General features: G+C 31.2%; 1 protein-coding gene and 1 long non-coding RNA gene across 4 annotated transcripts in view; both read left to right on the top strand.

The window, feature by feature from the left end:
* The first annotated feature begins 253 nt into the window (after positions 1-253).
* Positions 254-718, top strand: LOC116028074. 2 transcript variants are annotated; one of them, XR_004100056.1, is made up of 2 exons: positions 254-525; positions 662-718. It is a non-coding gene; the product is annotated as an uncharacterized LOC116028074 (long non-coding RNA). The 2 variants fall into 2 exon arrangements; XR_004100057.1 differs by having other exon boundaries at positions 254-529; positions 662-715.
* Positions 719-22,105: 21,387 nt separating this feature from the next.
* LOC116027703 (BAG-associated GRAM protein 1-like) overlaps positions 22,106-26,096 on the top strand; it is a 14,383-nt gene continuing 10,392 nt past the window's right edge. Inside the window, exons 1-3 of one of the 2 annotated variants that reach the window (XM_031269423.1) lie at positions 22,106-22,538; positions 24,402-24,452; positions 24,586-24,683. In XM_031269423.1, the coding sequence (XP_031125283.1) occupies positions 22,356-22,538; positions 24,402-24,452; positions 24,586-24,683 (332 nt within the window). In that variant the 5' untranslated portion in view covers positions 22,106-22,355. Of the gene's footprint in view, positions 22,539-24,382; positions 24,453-24,585; positions 24,684-26,096 lie in introns of both variants that reach the window. The other variant, XM_031269424.1, reaches the window with a different exon arrangement.

The following is a 26,096-nucleotide window of genomic DNA, read 5'->3' as shown; positions in this document are numbered from 1 at the left end:
CCAACTGATTGTATTAGCTGGTTATAAAAAAGTGTTTGGTAAATTAGTTGTTTACCATTAGCTTATTGCATGTAAAATGACATTTAAGGGTATGAGTGTATTGTGTTATTTTAAGTTTTAACTATAATCGATTTTCAAAAAAAAGTTTTAACTATAATAAAATATCCCTTCAAAAAAATATAACAAAATATGTAATTTATTACTATTATTATTATTAAATATAATTCTTTAATTACATTTACAATTTATTATTATTATTATTACTATTATTATTATTATTATTATTATTATTTACCCAAACCCACAGGCCACAGCCCATTTGCAAGCCCTACCATTTCCTCTCACTTAATTCCCTAAATCAAATCAGAGTTCCTCTCCCCTAAATCAGATGCAGGGATCGCGAGAAGCAAGAAGAAGAAGAAGAAGAAGAAGGAGGGAGAACTAGAAGCGAAGAACAATGGGCAAGAAAACAGCAAGAATCTGATGGCACCATGGATGAAGATTACTTGCTTATTCTTTTTCATAGTAGGTATTTTCTTTTTATTTTTAATTTGTGAACTAAAAAATATAACTTGTATGATCTGGGTTTTTAGGTTGAAGATGATTTTGTGATGGATTGATAGTCTTTTTCATTGTAATTATTTTACTTTTAATTTTTGAGTTTTTTTGTATGTTCATGGTGGCCTGTGAGTGGGAAAGGAGAAGGATAAGGGGAGAAGAGGAGAAGATGAGTAAAGGGTAAAATTGTTATTTACCATTGAGTGTGATCAGCTATTTATATGTGTGAAATGTCGCTTGGGGGTTTCAGCGGGTCGATTCAGCAAACTAATACTTAATAATTTGTCATCCACACTCTCATACATCTTTTCAGAAAAGTCTGCAAGGGCTTTTTTATAATGCACATAATTTTGCGTGGCCCAATAATATAAAGTAGAAAGAACAATTAAAAAATTATGCATTATTCATTTGCAAGAAGTGATTGCCAAAATCTCCTTTTACTTTACATTTTTTTTATCACGTAAAAATATATAAAGTATTATAAAAAATGAAAAGATGGTCCAGACCCTGAACATTATTTAAAAAATCAATTAGACCTTTAAACTTTCAAAAGTTATAATTAAACCCTTAAACATATTGTTTTAAAGCATTGAGGCCCAACAATTGGTTGGTGACATGTAATTGGCAAATTGTTGCATGGACCATGGTTCACACAGCTGTGTGGACCAAAAATAAAAAATACATTATTTTTGTACTGAAGGTACATTAATTTTGTACTGTAGGTACATTATTTGATAGTATATATCAAATAATGTACCTTTAGTACAAAAATAATGTACCCTAAAATAATGTACCTACAGTACAAAAATAATGTACCTTCAGTACAAAAATAATGTACTTTTTATTTTTGGTCCACACAGCTGTGTGGACCATGGTCCATGCAATAATGATTGCATGTAATTACAGGTCACTAGGATTCTGAAAAATCTCAGGCGAGATTTCAACCATATTCCGACAAAAAACATCGGCGAAACAATCGTCGATGTCGTTTGATTGCCTTCTCCAGCGAAGGAGAAAGCAACCAAACGACACGCGACCATATGGGTAAAACAAAACATAACTAGTTTGGGACTTGGCATTGTGGTGATCAAAGAAAATAGCCATTACCAAGTAACCCATTAAAACCACATATTGGTTTCTCACATAAATGTCAAAATCTTTGCTCCTTGAAAATACAGGAGGATATGTTAATTAAACACCATTTCATTGCAAAAAAAAAAAAAAGGAGCATTAAACATTGCTAGCAATTTCATCGTAGGTACAATATCACGCCTGATGCAATTATGGAATTGGTTCTAAAACGGTGTTCCAAATGACAATAAAGTAATGGGCTTTTGGTCCCAAAATATCCTCATTATCCTCTCCAAGTCTAAATGGTTCATTATCTACTTCTATAAATTGGAAACCATTAATATTGTGATAAGCAAATACTCCCTCTGTCCCATTTTATGTGTCTGGTTCGGTTAACGATGCTTGACTAAAGTTATTTTTTATTAAATTTTTTTATAACATTAGGTTTAATATTAATATACAAAATTTATATATTTAGAAACTACACTAAAAGTACTATTAAACACAAAAAATCAAATTTAAAAATAAGTAAAAAATACTAAAGAAAATAAACAAATAAGAAAGAGTTGGTTTAACCAATGAATAGTAAGTATGACAGATAAAATGGGACAGAGGGAGTAATACTTATCCATATAAAACATCTTCAAGACGTTTCTCAATATAGGCTAACTGGTGTGTAATATTCCTTCAAGGAGATACTCGATCTACAGGTCGAGATAATACTTGATTTCCCAAGTCTTTCATTTCAAACTCCGTCTTTAGGCATGAGCTAATATCATCAAGCTCTTTATGTACTTTAATCATATTTATGCCATCAACATAGACTAAAATAATTGATAAATAAATTCATTAGCAACTCTCTCATGAGCACATAATGGCATATATTTGTATTTACATATTCCTACTTCAGGAGGAAATTACTCAGTCAATTGTTTACTACTTGAAGTCAAGTAAAGCCTTTGTAATTCAACAAAATACATGTTGCGATGTTCATTTCTTTTCTCATTTTGAGAATTATAATTCCAACAGAGATTTTTCAAATAAACATTAGCATATAATGACCCATAATTATGTGGTCATGACATTCATTAACTGCATATCTAAATTTATTATTCTGTCAATGGTATTATGTAGTGGAACTTAATATCATCCATTGTGGGAGAGTATATTTGATCAAAATTAATTATAGATCATTTTTTTTTTGGGTGAAGGAAAGGAGCCAAAGGGCTCCAACCATTACAGGGCATTTGGTTGGAGGGAATTTAAATTTCATTCCCACTTAATTCCCACCTAATTCCGAAGGCAACTAAATTCTTTTGTTTGGTTGGAGAGAATTGCAATTCCGCGGAATTGCAATTTTCTCATTTTCATGGAANTCCCCCCGGGATTTTAATTCTATGGATTTTAGGAATTAAAAAAATATACTCCGGAGACAAAATCACCCCTCTTTTTTTTAACCTAAAATTAATGTCTGACACTCTCTTTGCATGAAAATTAATTACAATATGTCTATTATAATTGTTTTTGGATATAAGCTTTTAAAAAGCTTAACATTTATTATGTTTAACTAGTATTTTCGCCCGTGCGTTGCACGGAATGGATTTTGCTATAATATGTTAATAATATTTAGATCAATATACAATTATGTAAATTATAATATCGAATATTATATAGTGCAATTGAAAAATTGAGTTTGATTGATTATGTTTTATGATGTTATCATTCCTTGAATTTGAGCAAACAATTGCCCAATTAATAGCCAATGTGTATATATATGGATCCGGTGTTGAAACTTTAGACATTTTATATATCAATGCTTATGATTTGTATTAATTGGGCTAATTATCTCGTTGTCCAGCAATTCAGTTATAGAAATTATTTATACGAATGATATATTTTCTATGTAAATATATAGCAATTTTGTCATTTTGTATAAAAAGAAAACATAATAGTATATCAATGTAACTGTTTTGAATTACACATTATTGAAAAACATAATTGTTTNATATTTTTTTTTTTTTCTCTCTCTCTCTCTCTCTCTCTCTCTCTCTCTCTCTCTCTCTCTCTCTCTCTCTCTCTCTCTCTCTCTCTCTCTCTCTCTCTCTCACACACACACACACCCACACACCCACACACACCCACACACACACATATAATAGAGATTACTTAATTTAACCTTACTTTTATGATTATCCGTTAAGTTTTCCGTTAAATATTCTCTTCTCCGTTAATATTCCGCTAACTTTTAACTTACTCATTAATTTCTATAAAAAAAAGTCTTAGGTTCGAACCTCATCTCAATCAAATTTGACATAATTAAGTTTCTCACTCTATTTTACTCTTATTAAATTAAATAAATTAGTAGCTACAACAAAAAAAAAATGATACATTTTCTTTAATTTAGAATTATGTGTCTATAATACCTTTATTTNTTTCTCACTCTATTTTACTCTTATTAAATTAAATAAATTAGTAGCTACAACAAAAAATGATACATATGTATTTCTTTAATTTAGAATTATGTGTCTATAATACCTTTATTTGAAAAAATTATTCATTATCAAAAAATTAAATTAAATAAGAGAAATAATTTCATTAGTTATATTGTCTTTATTTTCTCTCATGCAAAGATTCTTTACATTCAAATTTATCAATTGATATTCATTACATTGTCCATTATCTTATTTTTACAATATCTTGTAATTAAATATCAAAGTTATAGTACAAAATAATGTTATTTATTTATTTACCAAATATTTTATTAATACTATGAAAAAAAATTTAAATAATTTGAAGCTAATTATATTAACTACTTGGGGATTGGATGACAAAAAGAGTACTCAAATAACCCAACAAATTGAAGCGAAATCACTCTATTTTACTCTTATTGAATTAAATAAATTAGTAGTTACACCAAAAAATGATACATATGTATTTCTTTAATACCATGAAAAAAATAAAAAAAATAGTTTGAAACCAATCATATTAACTACTTGGGGATTGGATGACAAAGAGAGTACTCAAATAACCCAACAAATTGAAGCGGAATCCCTCTATTTTACTCTTATAGAATTAAATAAATTAGTAGTTACACCAAAAAATGATACATATGTATTTCTTTAATACCATGAAAAAAATAAAAAAAAATAGTTTGAAACCAATCATATTAACTACTTGGGGGATTTGTAGACAATAAAAGTACTCAAATAATTTATTACCTAGCAAATTGAAGCGAAAAACTACATTTTAATATCTTTGGAATACATAATATTTTAAATTTTCAAATTTTTATTAATTTATTTAATCTTTTTTCTTAAACTAGGGATTTCTTTATCCACAATAACCCATTCAACAATAATGGTTGAACCAAATGAACCACAAGCAGAACACCTAAAGGAAAGTCCATAACTCCTATATTATAATCTCATTGCATGACGTTGTCATCTATGCTACCAACAATAACCGAATTGCAAATAACACACTACCAACAAAAAGGGAGAGATCAAATAGTAAAGATGAAGACAATGACAATGTTACTCAAAAGAGAATTAAGAACACTTAGAAAAATTCAAACAAAAAGTAGTATTTATTTAGACTATCATTTTTAGACCAAATATTTAGACTATCGATTTTACAAGGTTGCAAACATTTATTTTAGTAATAATTATAATGAATTTTCTATATTATCCTGGATTCATATACTTTGAGTTAGATATTTAAATAAAAAAATTCGACATTCAATTACCCATGTATAAACTTCTCCTATATAATCTTGTATTGATATACTTTCAAATATTTATTTAAATATAAACATTGGGCATTAACCCATTCGCGCAATGCACGTATAAAACTAGTATTCCTATATTCATAATTGATGGCTTAGGCCAAGGGATGACAAATAAAATCAGTGCTCTTAGTTTACTTTCTAGACAAAACTATATTATAAACTAGGCACAATTATTTTGTTTAAATGCCCAAGAGTGATGTGAAATAATTTCTATAACAAATTAGCATATCAATTGACTTTTAAAACAATACCAAGTCAATTTTATATTGGGGAAACCATCCTAGCTAGTGTTGTTATCTCAATTAGTGTTATAACTTGTCGCCTTATAGGAATGCTATGTTTAGAACTATAACCACTTGTTGATCAAAGCGATCATTCATGGATTGCTATATAATGAATGTATCACTCGAATCATATATTAAGTTCATGATGAGATCATGATTTTAAAGTGTGACGAGAAAAAGTTGATGGTTGTAATTTGCCTTCTAGGTAAAGCTCCCATTAATATCAAATGTGAGATAAATCTCAACATAATATAAGGCCTATAGCAAATGATTTTTACCCTTAAGAGCGAATCAATAAATGCTTTCTTATGACGGTTCACATCGCAATGAATTATGCATAAGGGAGCAATTCGTGACGCAAAAACAATTGTCTCATGACAATTAATACACTCACCATACAATATATGGAGTGGTCACATCAAGAAAGCGCATTACAATGTTATACGGTTCAATTATGCTTTCAAATAAATTTAAGCTTCAACAACGAGATATAATGGCATATCAACTTCTTAAACATGGTCATAGCAAAGATTATCTATAGAGATAATCACTCATACAAATCTAATCATGCGATAACATTGATAAGGACAATCTTTAGGCAAATATGACTTGCATATAATAGTCAACTATCACATAAATATAGATATCATCCACCTACAATATGATAATCTCCATGCATATTCAATTATTCAATAAAGACATGCTTCTAGAAAAATATGACCAAGGCATAGAATAATCATATATCAAATAAATATATGCATATAAAATTATTTTCTTCAGGAATGTAAATACTTAGCTTTTTCCGGAAGTTGTTTGACAATCCTCAGGTCATCACAAGTTCATTTGATTCCTTTTTCATTTATGCCAACCATTATTACTCTTTAGTCTTTATACTCCAACAATAGTACATGGCGATCCATATGCATAAGCATAAGCAAAGAATATGAGCTTAGTGGCAGGCCATCATTCTACGATTGGCTCGTGACGGCAAAGTTGGAGGAATTTCACGCAACATATATTTTATTTGGGTTCCCAACTTAGGCTCTATCATTCTGGCTTCGTCCTAATTAGGAAAGAATCCGTCTTAGAGAGATCCATTTTTGCCAGTGGAGATAGGTTGTACTAAAGCATGGCATTAATAACAATAATAGCAACAACATCCCAGGATTTTCCTTCACGCAGCAGCAGAGAACATAGTACATTTTATCTTTAATTTCTTAAATTTGTGAATTGAGATTTTTGCTACCGATCCGAGGATATATCTCATAGTAGCAGAACTCAATTTCAGCGCAGTAGAATTCTGGTATAGCACAACAACAATCCTCCGAACACGTACTGATTCTTTCTCCATCTGTTCAGCCATTGTTATGGACTAAGTTCCTGCTAGGAGCCTAAGACCAAGATAGGCCCGAGTAGAACACTGGTACTGATAACATGTTATAAATTATTGTGTATCATCATTGAAATTCTGTATAATCATACTGCTAGAACAATACTCAACAACAATACTCAGAGTAGAGTAGAGAGAAGAAAGGTAAGGAGAATGAAACTGGGAGAAATGCATGCTCAGGGACAGTTTTCATTCACAACTAACAAGTATATATATACATACAACATGAGACAAACTATACATTAGGATAATGGCCAATAATATATATTTACAACATTTAATAAATTTTGTTAAATTACTAAAACTGAAAATTGCAAAACCGAGGACTCCATGCATGTCATGTGACTTTCACAATTCACTAATCCTTGTACCATGCATGGACCAGGTTCACATGTACCGTGGACTCTGGTACATGTGTATGTGTAGTCTTATATTGTGAGTTTTTGTATTTTGTGTTATGAAATTATGTACTTTTAAGAGTATGCATTATGTACTTAAAATAAATTAGTAATTGTGTCTTATATATGTTATGTATCTCTTGTATCTTGTGTCTTATGTTGTGAAATTATGTCCTTATGAACACAAATTATGTACCTAAATCATATTTGAAAAATAAGTAAATATATAATATGTGTATGTGTCTTGTGTTGTGATCGCCACAGACCATTGTAGCAGTAGGAAAAGTTGTCGCTTAGGGTATTTTCTATCTTTTGTAGTTACTCTTTTGATATAGCTTGTTTACTCTTGAATATTTTGGATTATCCTTGTATTTAGATTATCCTTGTATTTATTTGCTTTATCTTGTTGGGTTATATATTGTTGAATAGTAGTGTTTATTGTGTTTTGATGCCTTTTTTACATCTATGTCATCCTAGTGTTGAAACCAAACCTAGGGTTTTGTTTTAGTGAGATGTTTTATTTGTTAGTGTTGATAGGTTTGTGCACTACCTTATCAACACATCTTTAGTCTGGAATTTTTGTTGGATCTCAGCGCTACACTATGCTTACTTCTCAATGGGTCACCCATCTTGTGACTTATGTAATTCAAGCACATTTAACCACAGAGTTCTTTAGCTATCTGCTTGTCATATCCTATCTAAAACTAATTGGTGATAGGTAGGTGGAAATTAACCATTTAACCACATCTCTCCACGGTAAGCCACAATGTCATGTATTGAATCGAGAAGGGAATCAACTTGACCAACTCGGCTGAAGCCCAACAATGCCCCTGCCAGCACCTACCACAATCTCTGGACTCGACTTTTGCCTCACCATCGATTCGAACCCGAACCGGTGACCTCGACTTCAATACCAATTGTTGGATCTTAGTGCTGCACTATGCTTACTTCCTAGTGGTTCACCCATCATGTGACTGTTGTATGTCAAACACGCTTAACCATAGAGTTCTTTGACTATCTGGTTGCCATATCCTACTTAAAACCAATTGGTGATAAGTAGGTGGACATTAACCATTTAACCACATCCCTCCATGGTAAGCCACAACACCACGTCTCGAATCGAGCAGGGGCTACATCTCACCACCTTCAGGCTCACTTATGAGAGTAGGGAGTGTTGAAGGTACAAACTACTCGTGCTTAATGAGGATGATTGGTAGCATCACGAGAGTGGGACAACTTCCATTTACCGCGAATTAGCCTAACACTAGATCATGAGGATGACGTGTTAGTTAACCAATTTGGAGTTGGTAGTCTTGAACCCAATGGTGAAGTTTATAACCCTCAATCCTTTGGTCTATAGCATCAAACTAATAGTTCCAATCCCTAGTTTTTCATCACTAATTTTAACCCTCTGTTTTCATTTCCTATATTTAACTTGTCTCGCTCTTGTTATCATTTGCTTAGCTTCCATAAATTGTTCAAAGCTTGTGTCTAAACCTGTAATCCCTGAGGATGATCAAAAAATTTATTTTTGTTTAATCAGAATAACACTATACTTAGCTTGTTCAAAGTGAATTAAGAAGCCTTGATGAGATCGGAAAACCTGTTCACTACCCTACGAAGGGAGACCCCCGAGACCTACGCGCCATTCAACGGGCTAAAAATACACAGAAACAACAGAGGTTATACGACATAAGAGAAAGCGAGAGGCAAAACGACCCCGCGAAGTGACGGGGACGCGTCCGAGGGACCGATCGTCAAAAAAAATGAAAAAGGACTAGGTACCCATAGAGGACTAACCAACCTCCATTATGGAGCGGTCCCTGTACCTGGGTCCTAATCAGTGTACGAGATACGACTACCATGCCCCACATCAACAGCGAACCCGCTACTGCCACCTCCCTTACAGCAAAATGATCGGCCGCAACGTGTCCAACAAGCTACTAAGGAGCCTAAATATTGTCGTTACCACAAAAGTGCGGGACACACCACTAAAGAATACACTACTCTACAAAAGGATATGGAGGGTTTCATCTAGATAGGGTAACCAGCTACTTGCCCTAACCAATGTTGACGACCTTAGCACCCGGCCGAGGATCCCACCTCTACTGACCGAAGAACAAAACCCCCTCTAGAAGGTCCCAATCAGTGAGACGTTGACCGTGAGGAACAGGAATAACAGAATTGGAAACATAACGAATGCTTGTAGTATGTGTGGAATGGGACGTAGGTTGAGGATGTGAGTGACTCGGATTTGTTGTTCTCAAAGGATGACAAATTTGAAGTGAGTGATGTGTGGCTAAGCATAAGTGAGCTACAAACCTACAAAGCTCTAAGTCCAAGTGTGTGAAAGCAACATTGTATCTAACAAGTAAAAAGTGTGCAAGAGAACATGTAATCAACAAACTAGAGAGTAAGCTAAATAGCAATCACTTAAAAAGAAATCAAGAAGATGGAATGGGACTTGGATTAGTCATTCCTTGCATAGGTGTAACATAGTGCCCTAGGTAGGAAATACATCATGTGCTAATAGGGATTCAAGGGAAATGTTTACTATTTCCAATGCCATTTCGATTTCCTTGGCCTATCATGGAGTAGAATTGCACCTAACAATAAGGCATTTCATCAAACACCTTACCTACGTCTCCTTCTAAGCTTTCTCCTCTCGGAACAAAGGTGGGAAATGCAAGTGGATTTAGGCTCTAATATAGTCTCAATCTCTTGGCAACTATACTAACTCATATGTCCTCCATGAAGTTGGGCCCTAACCCCATGGAAGTCAACACAAAACTCCAGTTCCATCAAGAATCCAATCAATCAACACATTTATATTTCTTAATTGCAATTATAATCACACTAGCACCATAGCAAGGAAATTCTAATCCAATTCCCTAAGAAACCTAGCCACACATGATCTAAATTGAATCACAATCACAATTGACCTAATTGAAGATGAAGTGGTGAAGCAAAAGAATAGAAAATGCAGGAAATTAACTTAGCTCAACTACAAATTGCAATCAATACATCAAGATCTTCAATCAAGTAAGATGAGAGCTCCAAGATCAAAGGTAAGTTATCAATTTGCCTTCAAACCCTAGAACTACTTTCTCTCTCCACAATTGAAGAGTGTTCAGAGCTGTAGCTAGAAGTGGAAATGAAAATCTAAAGTCTAGTTACAAAGTCAACTCCTTAAATATCTTAAATACTCCGCGCCAAGCTATCACGATACGATCCACGAGTGTGATCTAGTTCGTGCATTGTTCCTAGGAAATCCATGTTTTAAATCACGCTCATGTATTGGAACATGCATCTCTCTTGAATTTTCTCAACTTTTGAATCCACGCTCGTGGATTGTATTGTGCAAGTTTCTAGAATTCTACTAGCTTTTGATTCCACGCTCGTGGTCTACTTCGTGATTCCTTGTTATAATAATAATATTATTATAATGGTTAAACCATGTAAATAATTAGATAAAGTAATGGGAATAAGAGGTGTAATACGTGAGCTGTGTGCTACGTGGGTGCATGGAGCAAAATGTGGAGAGCATTGCAGTACATGGAGCTTTAGTGGTTTTATTTCCTACTCTTTAACTTTATTTGTTATCTTCTTTTACTATAAATGGGATGTATTACATTTCATAATTTGTCAAGTGAAGTATTAAACATTCATTTTCATCATTCATCTCTCTCTCTCTCTCTCTCTCTCTCTCTCTCTCTCTCTCTCTCTCTCTTCTAAATTATAGATATATTATTAAATATATCTTACATTTGGCATCAGAGTCTGTTAACATTCCAACTCTGAGATATTTTCCCTGGTGAAATATGGTCACAAATTTCAATATTGTATGGTCGGGTCCCAAATTGGATGGGAAACTCGATTACAATTATTGACAAATTATGATGACCACACATTTGAAAGCTCAAAATTTTTGGAGCTTTGTTGATCTCGGTCTACAAGAAGGAGTTGATGCAGCCGCTATACGGCGAGATCAATTGGCCTTGGGACAGATTTACCAAGGTGTTGATTACTATATTTTTAGCTATTAGCTTGTGCTCAAACAACAAAGCAAGCTTGAGACATCTTAAAGGTGTCACACAAAGGAGTCGATCGGGCATAGAAGTCTAAGTTGCAGTCGTTGAGAATGTTGTATGATCACTGTGAGATAACCTCTACAGAAATAGTAGATACGCATTTCACTCGTCTTATTGATCAGGTGAATAAGATGAGGTTATATAGAGATACGATTGAAGATGGTGTAGTGGTTGAAAAAGTTTATCGAACTATGCCGATGAAGTATGACCATGTGGTGGCTTCAATAACAGAGCCACACAAAACCAAGCTCTTGTCAATTGCAGAGCTGAAAGGTATGATAGAAAGTCATATTGACAGGATTGCATCAAAATCGGAACCACTAGCAAAAGAAGCTTTGAAGAGCCAAGTCACCCTTAATATGACTGGCCCTAATCAAAGAGGTGGAGGATCTGGTAGAGGTCGTGGAAGAGGAAGAGGAGAATTTAGTGGAAGAGGTCGTAGTAACTTCAACCAAGGAGGAGGACGTGGTAACTCCAACCAAGGAAGAAGTGGAGGTAATACCAAACAAGGTAAATTTTCATTTCATTGCTACAATTGTGGCAAGTATGGGCACAAGATAGCAAATTCCTGGTATAATGAGGACAATCGTGGAAATCAAGCAAACATTGCTGAAAAGTCTTGTGAGAGTTCTGAAACCTTACTTTTAGCCAGTAATAGTTTTTCTGCAGACGAAAACATATGATTCTTGGATATTAGGTGTAGTAACCATATGTGTGGGAAGAAAGAATTGTTTTCCAAACTAGATAAATCAGTCCGGTCTGAAGTGACATTTGGCAATAAGTCAAAATGTGCCAATCTTGGGAAAAGGTAAAATCTCTATTTAGTTGAAGGATGTTACTCATAATTTTATATCTGATGTGTTCTATGTTCCTGAATTACACTAAAATTTGTTGAGTATGGGGCAGTTGTCAGAAAAAGGATATAAGATAAATATTACTCAAGAGTGTTGTACCATTGTAGATGCTAAGGGAGTTTTGATTGCAAAGGTAAATATATCTCGAAATCGATTATTTCCTTTGAAAATCAATCATGCACTTCTTGCTTACTTTAATTCTAAAATTTGTGATGATAATTCGTTATGGTATATGCAATTTGGACATTTCCATTTCTCTGGATTAAACTATCTAGCGAAAAAGGAGCTTGTTTCTGATTTACCTATTGTAAATGTCCCTGATCGTATTTGTGAGATTTGTTTGATTAGAAAGAAACATAGAGATCTCTTCCCCGTGGGCAAGTCAAGGAGAGCCACAAAACAGTTGGAGATTATTCACTCAGACCTGCGTTCGTTGGAGGTTCTCTCACATGGAGGTTGTAAGTATTTTGTTACTTTTATTGATGATTTCAGTAGGAAAACATGGGTTTACTTTTTGAAGCAAAAGTCTGATGCATGTGATATTTTCAAACAATTTAAGAATTTTGTTGAAAAGAATAGTAGTTATGAAATCAAAATCTTGAGAACTGATAGAGGTACAAAATATATTGCTTGTGATAATTTTCTGAAGGAAAAAGGTATTCAACACCATATGACAGCTAGATACACTCCATAACAAAATGGAGTGGCTAAGTGGAAAAATAGATCTATCATAGATATGATGAGGTACATGTGTAAATCTAAGAATCTGCATAAGCCTTTTTAGGCAAAAGCTGTTGCTTGTGCTGTCTATGTATTGAACAGGTGTCCAACTAAAAGTGTTCGTGATAAGACACCCGGGGAAGCTTGGAGTGGGAGAAAACCCTCTATAAGAAATCTCAAGGTTTTTGGATGTTTGGCATATACAAATGTGCCAGATCAATTGAGAAAGAAGTTGGATGATAAAGGTGAGAAATGTATATTCATTGGTTATAGTGACGTTTCAAAGGCTTATAAACTATACAATCTTGAAACTAAAAAGGTTGTTATAAGCCGTGATGTCACTTTTGATGAATATAGTGCATACTTGAGCTAGTCCCGTGAGAAGAAAATCTATTTTTTTATCTCAACTGTGAGATTATAATGTGTTATGTGGTGTAAAAATTATTTAAATCGATGAATTAATTTATATGAAATACATTTTGTATTTCAGTTATGAAAATTATTGTAAAAGAAAATCTATTCTTTTTTTTTTATATAGTAGTCCCCAAAACACTGCCTGGTTGTCTCCCAGTCAATCCCTGTCAACGCAATTTTTCCTCACTCTGCCACTAGAGTGGTGCCATAAGAAAGGTAAAGTAAAAAGAGGAGACAAAGAGAGATAAGATGAATGCTCACCATGATTCAACTAGGTAGGATATAAAAGATGAGTCTTAGTTGAGCTCTTGAAGATGATGAAGAATGAAAATGCCTTAGTCTTAGCTTTTATATGGTAGAGTTGGGAATGGAAAATGGCGTGTGAGGCAATAGGGAAGAGAGTGTGTGTGTGTGTGTGTGTTTTCTTAGAAAATGCCTTAGTCTTAGCTTTTATATGAGTGTATAAGATAGGAGAAATATATATACATACACTTATATATAAGCACTAGGTTAGGATGACTTATTAAATTGGCTTTTAGGATTACAAGGCTTATATAGATATAAGTAGGAAATTACATTGGGTTTCAAGAAATATTAATATGACAAGAGGTAGAATTAAAGTCCATAATCTATTGGATCAAATGCCTTATATATATACATATATATATATATACACATACATACATATATATATATATATACATATATGTATGTATGTATGTATGTGTATGTATGTATGTATATATATATATATATATATATATATATATATATATATATATATATATATACATACATACATACATATATATATATATATATATATATATATATATATATATATATATATATATATATATATATATATATATATATATATATATATATATATATATATATATATATATATATATATATATATATATATATATATATATATATATATATATATATATATATATATATATATATATATATATATATATATATATATATATATATATATATATATATATATATATATATATATATATATATATATATATATATATATATATATATATATATATATATATATATATATATATATATATATATATATATATATATATATATATATATATATATATATATATATATATATATATATATATATATATATATATATATATATATATATATATATATATATATATATATATATATATATATATATATATATATATATATATATATATATATATATATATATATATATATATATGTATGTATGTATGTATGTGTATGTATGTATGTATATATATATATATATATATATATATATATATATATATATATATATATATATACATACATACACATACATACACATACATACATATATGTATATATATATATATGTATGTATACACATAATATATATATATATACATATATATATATATATACATACATATATATATATATATATATATATACATACATACATACATACATACATACATACATACATACATACATACATACATACATACATACATATATATATATATATATATATATATATATATATATATATTCAACGGGACTTAATAAGAATTGGGCTAAAATAGAATAATTTAAGGAATTATTGTTGCCACACGATCTAGACTCACAAAATAAATCATTTCCCTTTTTAGAAAATATTCCTGAGGGGTGAGGGCAATTTCAAAATAAAAATAATGCAGGGTGTCACACCATATCTCACACTTGGGAAGGTGTTTTCCACTATATGGGATCGGGTTCACACTTCAATAAAAATTGTGCCGAAATATCGATCTAAGACATATCGTTGTATACAACCCCTGCAATTTCATCTCCAATGTTTGCAATCTATTTTGAAAACCAATCAATAGTCTGTTTATCTTCCTCTGAAGCTAAGCTCCGTAGTCTCAAGTTATTTGTAAGTCTCAATACCTTAGAATTTGCCTAGAGGTAGGAAAAATTAATAGTGGCTCCGACAACTAATAGTCTCATTGCTTTTGGAATAACAGGAAGAATTTGTCTAAAATCACCGCCCAAAACTACTATCTTTCCACCAAATGTCTTTTCAACACTACCTTGTATGGTGAATCTTAATAGATCCTTCATGATTTTGTCTAAAGCTTCAAAACAGTGTTTGTGTGTCATCGGTGCATTGTTCCATATAATCAATTTGCTCCTTATTATAAGGTCAACAAGGTCACTACCTTGTGATATATTGCATGTGTAATCTTTGTTCAAAGAGAGTGGTATAGCAAATCTAGAATGTGTTGTCCTGCCTCCTGGCAAGAGCAAAGATGTTATTCCACTCGAAGCAATGTTCATAATAATATCACCGCAGCTCCTTATCTTTGACGATAACGTTCTCCACATGAACGTCTTACCTGTTCCTCCGTAACTATACACAAAGAACAATCCACCTCCATTAGAATCGATATCATTCATGACAGAGTCGCAGACATTTTTTTCCTCGTCCATCAATTGTGTAACCAACTTTTTATGCTCTGTCTTCAACGATTCCTTTTCATACACCAACTCTTCAACTATCAACATGTTTTCCATCAAGATTCATCTTAAACACGCAACAAACGATGTTATGTCTATCTTAATAAGTTGAAGTGTTTAATTACAACTTTTTAAAACTCAGAGGTTTAATGACTTTCAATCTCTTGTAAAGTATAAGAACTTATTTGACCATTTTCATTATTCTTTATAACAACCACAATAAGGCAAAAACTTGTGTGAGACAGTCTCACGAATCCTTATCCGTGAGACGGGTCGGACAAAGATAATATGTAATACTTATTCTGGAAAAAGCAATACTAATAAGAAATAATTAAAATGTTTATTATTTATATGGGAAAATGTAATACTTTTACATTTTGATTTAAAAGTATTACATTCTCCCTTATAAGTAACAAACACTTGTCATATTACTTATAAGGGAAAATGTAATACTTTATTGATGAAAAATGTAATACTTTTACATCAAAATGTAAAAGTATTACATTTTTCCTCAAAAATATTACAATTTCCCTTATACGTAACAAACACTTTATTTGTAATTAGTATTATATTTTCATATTGATCCGACTTGACCCACGAATAATGATTGATGAGACGGTCTCACACAAGTATAACCTCACGCTAATAATATCTTTTTTCTTGTGTTTCAAAACATACAAGATATTAGGTTAAGCATATCGTTATCATCCAAAATTGACTTTGAACAATTGGAAATCCGTTATTTATTTGTACGGGTGATAATGTATTACGACCCAAAAAATTTCAATATCACATGGACGGCGGAATGGATTAATTAATTTAATTTATGAAACTACATCTCAATTCTCAAGGGGTTCATTAGTTGCATCATTTTGATAAACTTTTTTTCACATTAAATTATTTAATGTTCTTTTCTAAGTGTAAATAAAATGTTACATTGAATATTTTAAATATAAATTTATTCAACTTCTTATCTTATCAACTGCATTAATATTTTCTCACATTTAATTTTCGACTATTGCGACATTATCTATCACATTTAGTCATATTGTTTAATTTTTTTATTACATCTTTGACTTTCATTTGTTTGTCATTGAGAGAGTTAACGTGTAATTTCATTATTAAATTATAAAATATTATGGGACTATGAATTACGTACATGTTAGGACAAAAGAGTTAATGTGTAATTTCATTTTTTATTACATCTTTGACTTTCATTTGTTTGTCATAATACTTTTAGCATGTCTAACTAGTGACAAAATGTGTCAAATCCATTCATGGAATTAACAAACAACATTAACCTTCTTGCAATTGCAAAAATAATCAAAACACGAAGATAAATTATACTGTATTTGATTGATTTTTTGATTGTTGAATCAATGCATGTATATAGAATAGATAATTTTGCCATTGAAAAATGTTATGAACTTGTTTGGTAACATAGTTAGCTTATCAGTTAATTTTAGCTTATTTAATCACTATTACACTACTACAAAAATACTTTTTTACGTCAGTTATTTTCCGACGTACTTCTAACAGACGTTATAAATAAATTATATGACGTCAGTTTTTTAAAACCGATGTCGTATATTATTTTTTATTTTTAAAATAAGAACATATGACGTCCGTTTTTTGAAAAACCCGACGTCATATCAATTTTTAATTTAAAAAAGAAAGCTGTATAAAAAAGCGGCAGCGACGACCGAAGAGGAGCAGCAGCTGAAGAAGACGAAGAAGACGTTGTATGTACTGCATAATGTAGTAGTAGTAGTAATAATAACAATAATAATGATAATAATAATAATAGTATTATTATTATTATTATTATTATTATTATTATTATTATTATTATTATTAGGTTCGTTGCTGGAGGGAGCTCGGTTCGTCGCTGCTTTAGGTTGGCTATCGTCACTCACCTCCGTCGCTGCACTGCTCAACATCGCCAGTCACCTCCGCCGCTGTGTCGTTGTCGTCGTTCCTCCGAAGGTTGCCGACGAGGCTCAAAATAGAGATGAAGGCTAAGAAGATGGTGAAGGTTAAAGATAGGACTTACGGCGCTGCTACTGTACGAAGGGAAGAAGAGGAGTGCGAGATCTGATATGATTTTAAGTCACTGATGAAAATTAAAATGTATAATCCACAACTAAAAATGAAAATGACATTATATTTATGAAGATAACACATGAGAAAATTTAAAATATAGGTGCAATTGCATTAAAAAAAAAAAAAAAAAAGAGTCGCATTTGTATGAGACTGTCTCACCAATCTGAATCTGTGAGACGAATCGAATTTAGGATAATTGATTGTTACTTATGATAGAAATCATAATACTTATTACATAAAATTTAATACTAATTTAAAATAAATAAACTGTTACTTATAATAGATGTTGTAATGTTCATATGTGAAATTGTGATACTATTTAGGGTAAAAATGATTGTTACTAATGAAAAAAATATGAGCAAATACCAATTTTGGTCCCACGACTATTAGCAAAATGACAATTTTAGTCCACATGTTTAATTTATACCAATTTTGGTCACACGACTATTGTTTTAGTACCAATTTTGGTCACACTACTACTGTTTTAGTGCCAAAATTCATCGCGTCGGTCACCCATTCGTTTAAAACGTGCCGAAATCTAAAATTTTTAAAGGTATTTTCATCCTTTTCAACTCAATATCCCAATTTGAGCATGAATATAGAGATTTAAGCCCTTAGATCGATCACAATTCACAGTTCTTTTCCTCAAATTAAATTAAGATAAAATGAGGAGGAAAATTGCAAATTTTGATCGATCTTAGGGCTTAAATCCATTTATTCATGCTCAAATTAGGATATTAAGTTGAAAATGACGAAAATACCCTTAACAATTTTAGATTTTTGCACGTTTTAAACGGATGGGTGACCGGCGCGATGAATTTTGACACTAAAACAATAGTCGTGGATGAAAATTGGTACTAAAACAATAGTCGTGGGACCAAAACTGGTAGAAATTAAACATGTGGATCAAAATTGTCATTTTGCTAATAGTTGTGGGATCAAAATTAGTATTTGCTCAAAAAAATATTGTAAAACTTATAACCGAAATAGTGATACATACTTATAAAGTGTAATCTACTATACTAATAAAAGTCAAAGAAAGTTAGGCCTATAATGAGTAGAAAAAATGACTGTCAAATTATTAAATCAAATGGATGGTTCAGATTGTTTTGATTTATATTTTTATTTGAGATTTCCTAATTTATCCTTAATTATATGATTATCCGTTAAGTTTTCCGTTAAATATTATCTTTTCCGTTAATATTCCGTTAACTTTTAACTTACCCATTAATTTCTATAAGTAAGGTCTTAGGTTCAAACCTCATCCCACTCAAAGTTGACATAATTGTTGAACATATACTACGAATATGTTAGAGTATATTATTAAAATAAAAAGTAAGTAACACACTCTATTACTTTTATTAAATTAAATAAATTAGTAGTTACAACTAAAAAATAATACATATGCATTTCTTTAATTTATAATTCGATGTCTACAATATCTTTATTTTAAAAAAAATATTCATTACCAAAAATTTTAAAAAGAGATATAATTTCATTAGTTATATTGTCTATATTTTCTACAATACAATGACTTATTACCTTCAAATTTATTAATTAATTATATTCACTACATTGTTCATTATTTTTTGTACACTATCTTGTAATTAAATACCAAAGTTATACTAAAAAATAATGTTATATATTTATTTACCAAGTATTATGTTAATAAATAATAACATGGAAAAAAGTTTTTTTTTAAAAATAGTTTGAAGCCAATCATATTAACCACTTATGGAGGATTTGTTGACAAAGAAGACATTCAAATGACCCAATAAATTGATTTAAAACTCATTACTAAAAATGTCAATGTAGGGCAATAGAACATTGTGACACACTTGATGCATTGAAAAAATGCTGAGACTACAATATTGTTGGAATCAATCTTTCATATTCAGAAAAAGAAGAAATTTGAAAAATAGCTACCGTTGCAACATTCATTAATCTTATATGTAAAATACTTATTGTGCATTTTTTAAATATATTAGAACTAATTTTATTAACCTTCTACAAATATAATAAATATTAATATTTTAATTTTCTCAATACTTTCATGTGAGAATGTAAGACACACATCTCACAGCACATGAAACATGTAGAGGGAAAAACTACTCCAATATAATCTTGCATTGATATAGTTTAAAGTACTTATTTAAAAATAAACATGGGGCATTATCCCAATCGCGCAATCCGCGTGAAAAACTAGTTCTAATATAAATATTGTAATACTTATATGTTAAATGTTACTCTTGAAAGAAAGTGTAATAATACTTAATGTAGATAATTTAATAACAATTTAAATTAAAAATAAATCGTTAATTATGATAGTTATTATATTGTAAGTGAAATTGTGATATTATTAGGTCATGTTTGGTTGGATGGAAAATTTTTTTCTTGAATTTGAGGAAAAAGAAAATTTCCTCCTTTTGGTTCATGAAAATGTTTTCCTTAGTTTTGAGGAAAATATTTTTAAGGGAGGGGGTGGTAATTTGTTTTTCATTGAAATGTGGAAGAAAGTATCAAATGATTGGACAATTTTGCCATTATTACTTTTATTATCATTATTATTGTATAGGGGCCTTTTAGTATTTATACTCATTATTCCTAACTATTCCAACCCCAACCAAACAACAAATCAATGTTCCCAAAAATTTTATTTCTACCAACCAAACCATGAAATCAATCTTCTTGATACTTTTTTTTTCAGAAATTTCAATTTCATTTCATCTCAAAGATTTTTTTTGCGAACCAGACGGGGCATTAAGGTAAAATTGATTCTTACTAATTACAAATATTGTACAGAGTAATACTTATAACTAAAATTATACTCCGTAATACTTACACACCTAGTTATCTAAAATTTGATCCATCTCACATATCGTCGTCACAAGTTTCTGCCTAAAAAATATAATTACACCCGGAAAAATACTTACTCTTCAATTTGTGATAGTTTCTGCCTAAAAAAAATATAATTACACCCGGAAAAATACTTAGGGGGTGTTTGGTTGGGTGTAATTTGGGGGGAGTTGTAATTCATTTGAATTGTAATTCAATGAATTTGACAACTACGGTGTTTGGTTGGAAGGAATTGCAATTCCGCGAAATTGCAATTCCCTCCAAATGGTGAATTACAATTCATGAGGGTACCCCCATGAATTGTAATTCGGTGGAGAGGAGGGACATTTATATTGGTGTAAAGACCATTTTGCCCCTCCTCTCAATCCTTTGTCTTTTTTTTTTTTTTTAAATTTTTGAAATTATTATTATTATTATTATTATTATTATTAAAAGAATTATTATTATTATTATTATTATTATTATTATTGAAAGAATTATTATTCTTATTCTTATTATACTTATTCTTATTAATATTATTGAAAGAATTATTATTATTATTATTATTATTACTACTACTATTACTACTACAACATAAATGCATTTTAGTCATTCTGTCACTTCTTACCTTTCAATTCCCTGTACTCCTATTCTTGCATATCAAACACTGTAATTTCAATTCCACATTATTCATTGATGAATTACAATTCCACCGAATTATAATTTTTTTCCCCATAATTCTCTCCTCCAACCAAACCACCTGTTACTCTTCAATTTGCATTATCACAAAAAAAAAGAAAAAAAAAAAGATGCATATAACCATAATTATTCTAAACATTGAGTTGGCGTGTAAAATTTGTGCAATATGCAAAGAACAATCTTTCTATTCTAGGCGTTATAAATAAGACAAACTAACTATACTGGATGCCAAAATAACCCCCCAACAACCCGTTTATTCCTGTTGACCAACCGTAAGAACGCCTAGGTACCAAGGCTAAATCGGTCATTACACATTCAACTAGGAGTATTTAATTCCATCTACCGTGCGGAACCTTCGAAGACGTCCCATTCAATCTCCTTCTTCTCCCTCCCTTCTTTGACCCATTGTCTCTCTCCCTCACGCACTTCACACTCACTGCGTGTTTACTGTTCCCTCTCTCTCTCTCTTTCTCTTTTTTATATACAAAAATATGTACATATGTAACGGAATAAAGAATGTTCTTTCGTTTACTTTGATTCCGATATTGTTCGTTTTCCTCTACGCTGACTTGCTGTTGATTTGCTGTGGTTCCGTTCAATTCACGCACGCGGCAAGGGACCGGAGATGACGACGGAGACGGCGTTGCTGGAATGCCTGGTGCCGTCGTGGTGGGAGGTGCAGGTCACCGTCGTCGCCGCGGCGTTCTTCGTCTTCGCGTATTGGTTGTTCACACTCGGCGAATACGCCGGTGTGGACGATCGCGGCTCCGCCGGAGACTCTGTCGACGTACTTGAAGATAAAGACGAGGTCAGTTTCCACTTCGCTTTCAATTATCTGTTTTAGCCGTTTTCTTGTTAGGAAACAAAGTTTGTTTTTGCTCGACAATTGATCGTTGAAATGGTTGCCATGCTTTAATTTCTGGATAAGTCAATTTCAGAATCAGTTGGTTAGGTGATCAGGTGGGGAGCGGAGTGGAAGTTTCTGAGAAATTGTATTAGTTTGGAACTGAAGAAAGTAGCCTTTCTGGTGATATAAAATTTGAGAAAAATGAAGACTGTTACCTTTTTATTGTGTACTGAAACTTAGGAGATGAATATGGAATGTTGAACTCTCTAAGAGATAACAATGAAAAACAGTGTTGTAGTAATATGTTTTGTACAGTAGTTATTGACTTCAGTAATATCAATTCAACTTCTATCATGTTGTGGTTCTGAATTGAAGTAAACTTTTCATGGTGGATGAGCAAGTTAGAAAAAGCTCTTCTCTCACCAGCATAAAACAAAGTCCATGAGATATGCAATTTCTACCACAAAGAAGGGGTTAGTTCTGTAATTTCTTCTGGTTGATCAGTGAAAATGTAAAATGGTGGTAATGCTTTAGTTTAATTAAAAGTTGCTGTAGTATCATGTGGTTAGGTAATATTGTAATAAGGGGAGAGCTGGGTGGAAATTGTTGTGAAATGTGTATTGGTTGGGAACTAAAATAGTGGCCTTTCTGGTGATATGAAATTTGAGAAAAATGAAGACTTTACTTTTTTTTTTTTTTTTTTTCCAGAAATTTAGAAGATGAATATGGAATATCGAAAAATTGAAGCAATACTGATGAATAACAGTGTTGCATTTTATGTTAGATTTTAACTTTTATTGTTTTTTAATACTCCCTCCATCCCATTTTATGTGTCTGAAATTTGAGGCTTGTCTGAAGTTATTTTTAATTCAATTTTTCATAATAAAGTTTAGTATTAGTATATAAAATTTATATATTTAGAAACTATATTAAAAGTACTATTAAACAAAAAAAAAAGGTTTAAAAATACTAAAGAAAATAAGCAAAAAAGAAAGAGTTGGTTTGACACTTTGACCAATGAATAGTAAACAAGATAGGTAAAATGCGACCGAGGGAGTAGCTAATAATAATATTATTATGTTATATAGAGTAGATATTGATATTGACTTCAGAAATATCAACATTTGAGTTTCTAAAGTTATATTGTGTTATGGCTTTAAATTGAAGAAAATTTATGGTGGATGAGCAAGTTTAGAAAATTCTCCTCTCCTTGGAAAGCATAAAATCAATGTCCATGAGAATATATAGTTTTTGTGTTGAAAATACTTTTCCATTTTCTTATTCATAGAGAAATAAGAACACTGGAGAAAAAAGAAAACTTAGAAAACTCAACCTTGATTTTGGACAGAGTATGATACATAATTGATCATTTGATCGTCATTTTATATTACAATCTAATGGCTCTGGTATGCCCTAAAATTTCCTATTAAAAGATGATGCAGAACTTCAAAAGTTGTAGTTAGCTTTTGGTATGGAGCAGTTGGTTAATATTCAAGATATTAGATGAATCTCATGAGGTAATATCATTCCTCAAAATTTGTCAATTGTTAGCAGCAAGTAATCTTTTTAACTTAAGTTATTTGTTGATACCTTACCTTGTCATAGAGTTTGAAATAAGTCCATGATGGTTTATATTTAGAAGTGGTGTGAATTGTGAGTGATATAATGTTTAATTGCTACTAGCTCGCACAGGTATGGTCCCTTGAGTAAATTGTGTGCCATAATATGATATTCAGATGGCTGTTGGATTAAAATTTTTCGTTACCATTTTTCATGAAGTAATTTTCCACTTGTTTGACATGCAGTCCTGCACTTATTTTGTAGATGGGCCGGTTAACAGGTGATTACCAAAGTAATTCTGCATATGTAATTAAGGTACCTTTCAAACTTTGATAATACTTTTATGCCTTCTTCTTTCATGCATGAATGTATGTACCAAGATAAATTTAATTTTATTATCTGTTAGAAATTCATTAATTGATTACTTTTAACATTGCTATGCACGAAGGTGGAACTGTTAGCTGCTAAAAATCTTGTTGCTGCTAATCTCAATGGCACATCAGATCCATACGCAATCATAACTTGTGGCACACAAAAGCGTTTCAGGTAAAATATTTAATGTTCAGATCTTAGTACAGATGGAGTAGTGCACTACATAATCTAGAATTGAAACTATGTAGAAGACAACTAGTCACCTTTACTTCTGAGTCCTACTACAATTCAGATTACTTTTCTGTACATTACGACATAAAGAGTAAGCGTGTGGAGAAGGTAATTTCAAGATCTACTAATGTTATCTATATGGAAAAATATTTAAGTATCTTCATTTATGTCAACTTAAGGATGTTAAAGTGTTCTATATTCTGGGACTCCAGTTTGAGAGTGTGATTCAATTAGAATGTAAATGAGCCTGCTTTTATTTGTTTGTTCTTACATTTGAAATATCCATGAATATTATATGAAAAAATTCAATACTTTTTTAAATCCCTATAATAGCTAATAGTTAGCTTCTCAAAAGATTGTTTTGCAAGGCTTGCCCGAAACATCTTCACTTTGCAGAAGTTGTATGAGCTTTGTGAAATGAGAAGAAAATGATACTCATGGATACTGCATAAACTTTGTGGGGCTGATAGTTAATTTGTGGAAGGAATTAATTTTAAAGGGATTGGTGTACCAATTGGCTAGTCACACTAAGATATAGTTTTACCTGGTTTGCAAGTCCAATGAGCGGCAAAAATAAATTAAATTAAGTTTTATACTCTTTTATTGCGATGGGAAATTAATAGATGGGCAGATCAACTTATGGGCCTCTTAAGCTTTATCAATCCACATTGTCCACGTAATTTGGAGGTCAGTGTGTTGCAATGTATGTTGCATGTAGTAACAATAAAATCAGCTTGGTGCTCTGTTTTTTGGATAGTACATAACTTTTTAAAAAATCAGAATGTTGCACTTTTATGTTGATTGACATTTTAGGGTATTATATTTGTCTTATTTCATAATTTCCTCCTGCCACTTTACTGGTTTGTTAGGCATCTATATTTAGAAGGATGTGATAAACAGGTTATAAAAGTGTCAGACTCACAGAATGAGAGTATTATTTAACTGAATATATATGGCTTCTAGTTCTGTATTGCTTGATGTTTTATTCTTTATAGGAATCATCTCTGGTAACTTTTCCTGCCCACTTAATGGTTATTAGTTATTAAACAAACATGTGTTAATATATATATGATGAGATCCCATGAGAATAGTGCCTAGTGTGAAAAATGAGAATAAATCTGAGTCACCGAAGATAGTAGTCAGATGAGATCTATACGTAAATGAACATAGCTTTTATTACATTATTTAAGAGAAAAAGAGCATCCTTTTGGGAGAGAAGGCATTGTTTTGGATAAAAAACAGCATCATTTTTGGAAAACCTGTTAAACATATTCAGAATGGTGGCATTTTGTAAATATGCAGTTTTTTTTTTTTTTTTTTTTTTTTTTTTTTTTTTTTTTTTTTTTTTTTTTTTTT

Source organism: Ipomoea triloba, chromosome 8 (genome assembly GCF_003576645.1).
Source record: "Ipomoea triloba cultivar NCNSP0323 chromosome 8, ASM357664v1".
NCBI classification, from domain to species: domain Eukaryota; kingdom Viridiplantae; phylum Streptophyta; class Magnoliopsida; order Solanales; family Convolvulaceae; genus Ipomoea; species Ipomoea triloba.
This window is presented reverse-complemented; position numbering and strand designations above follow the sequence as displayed.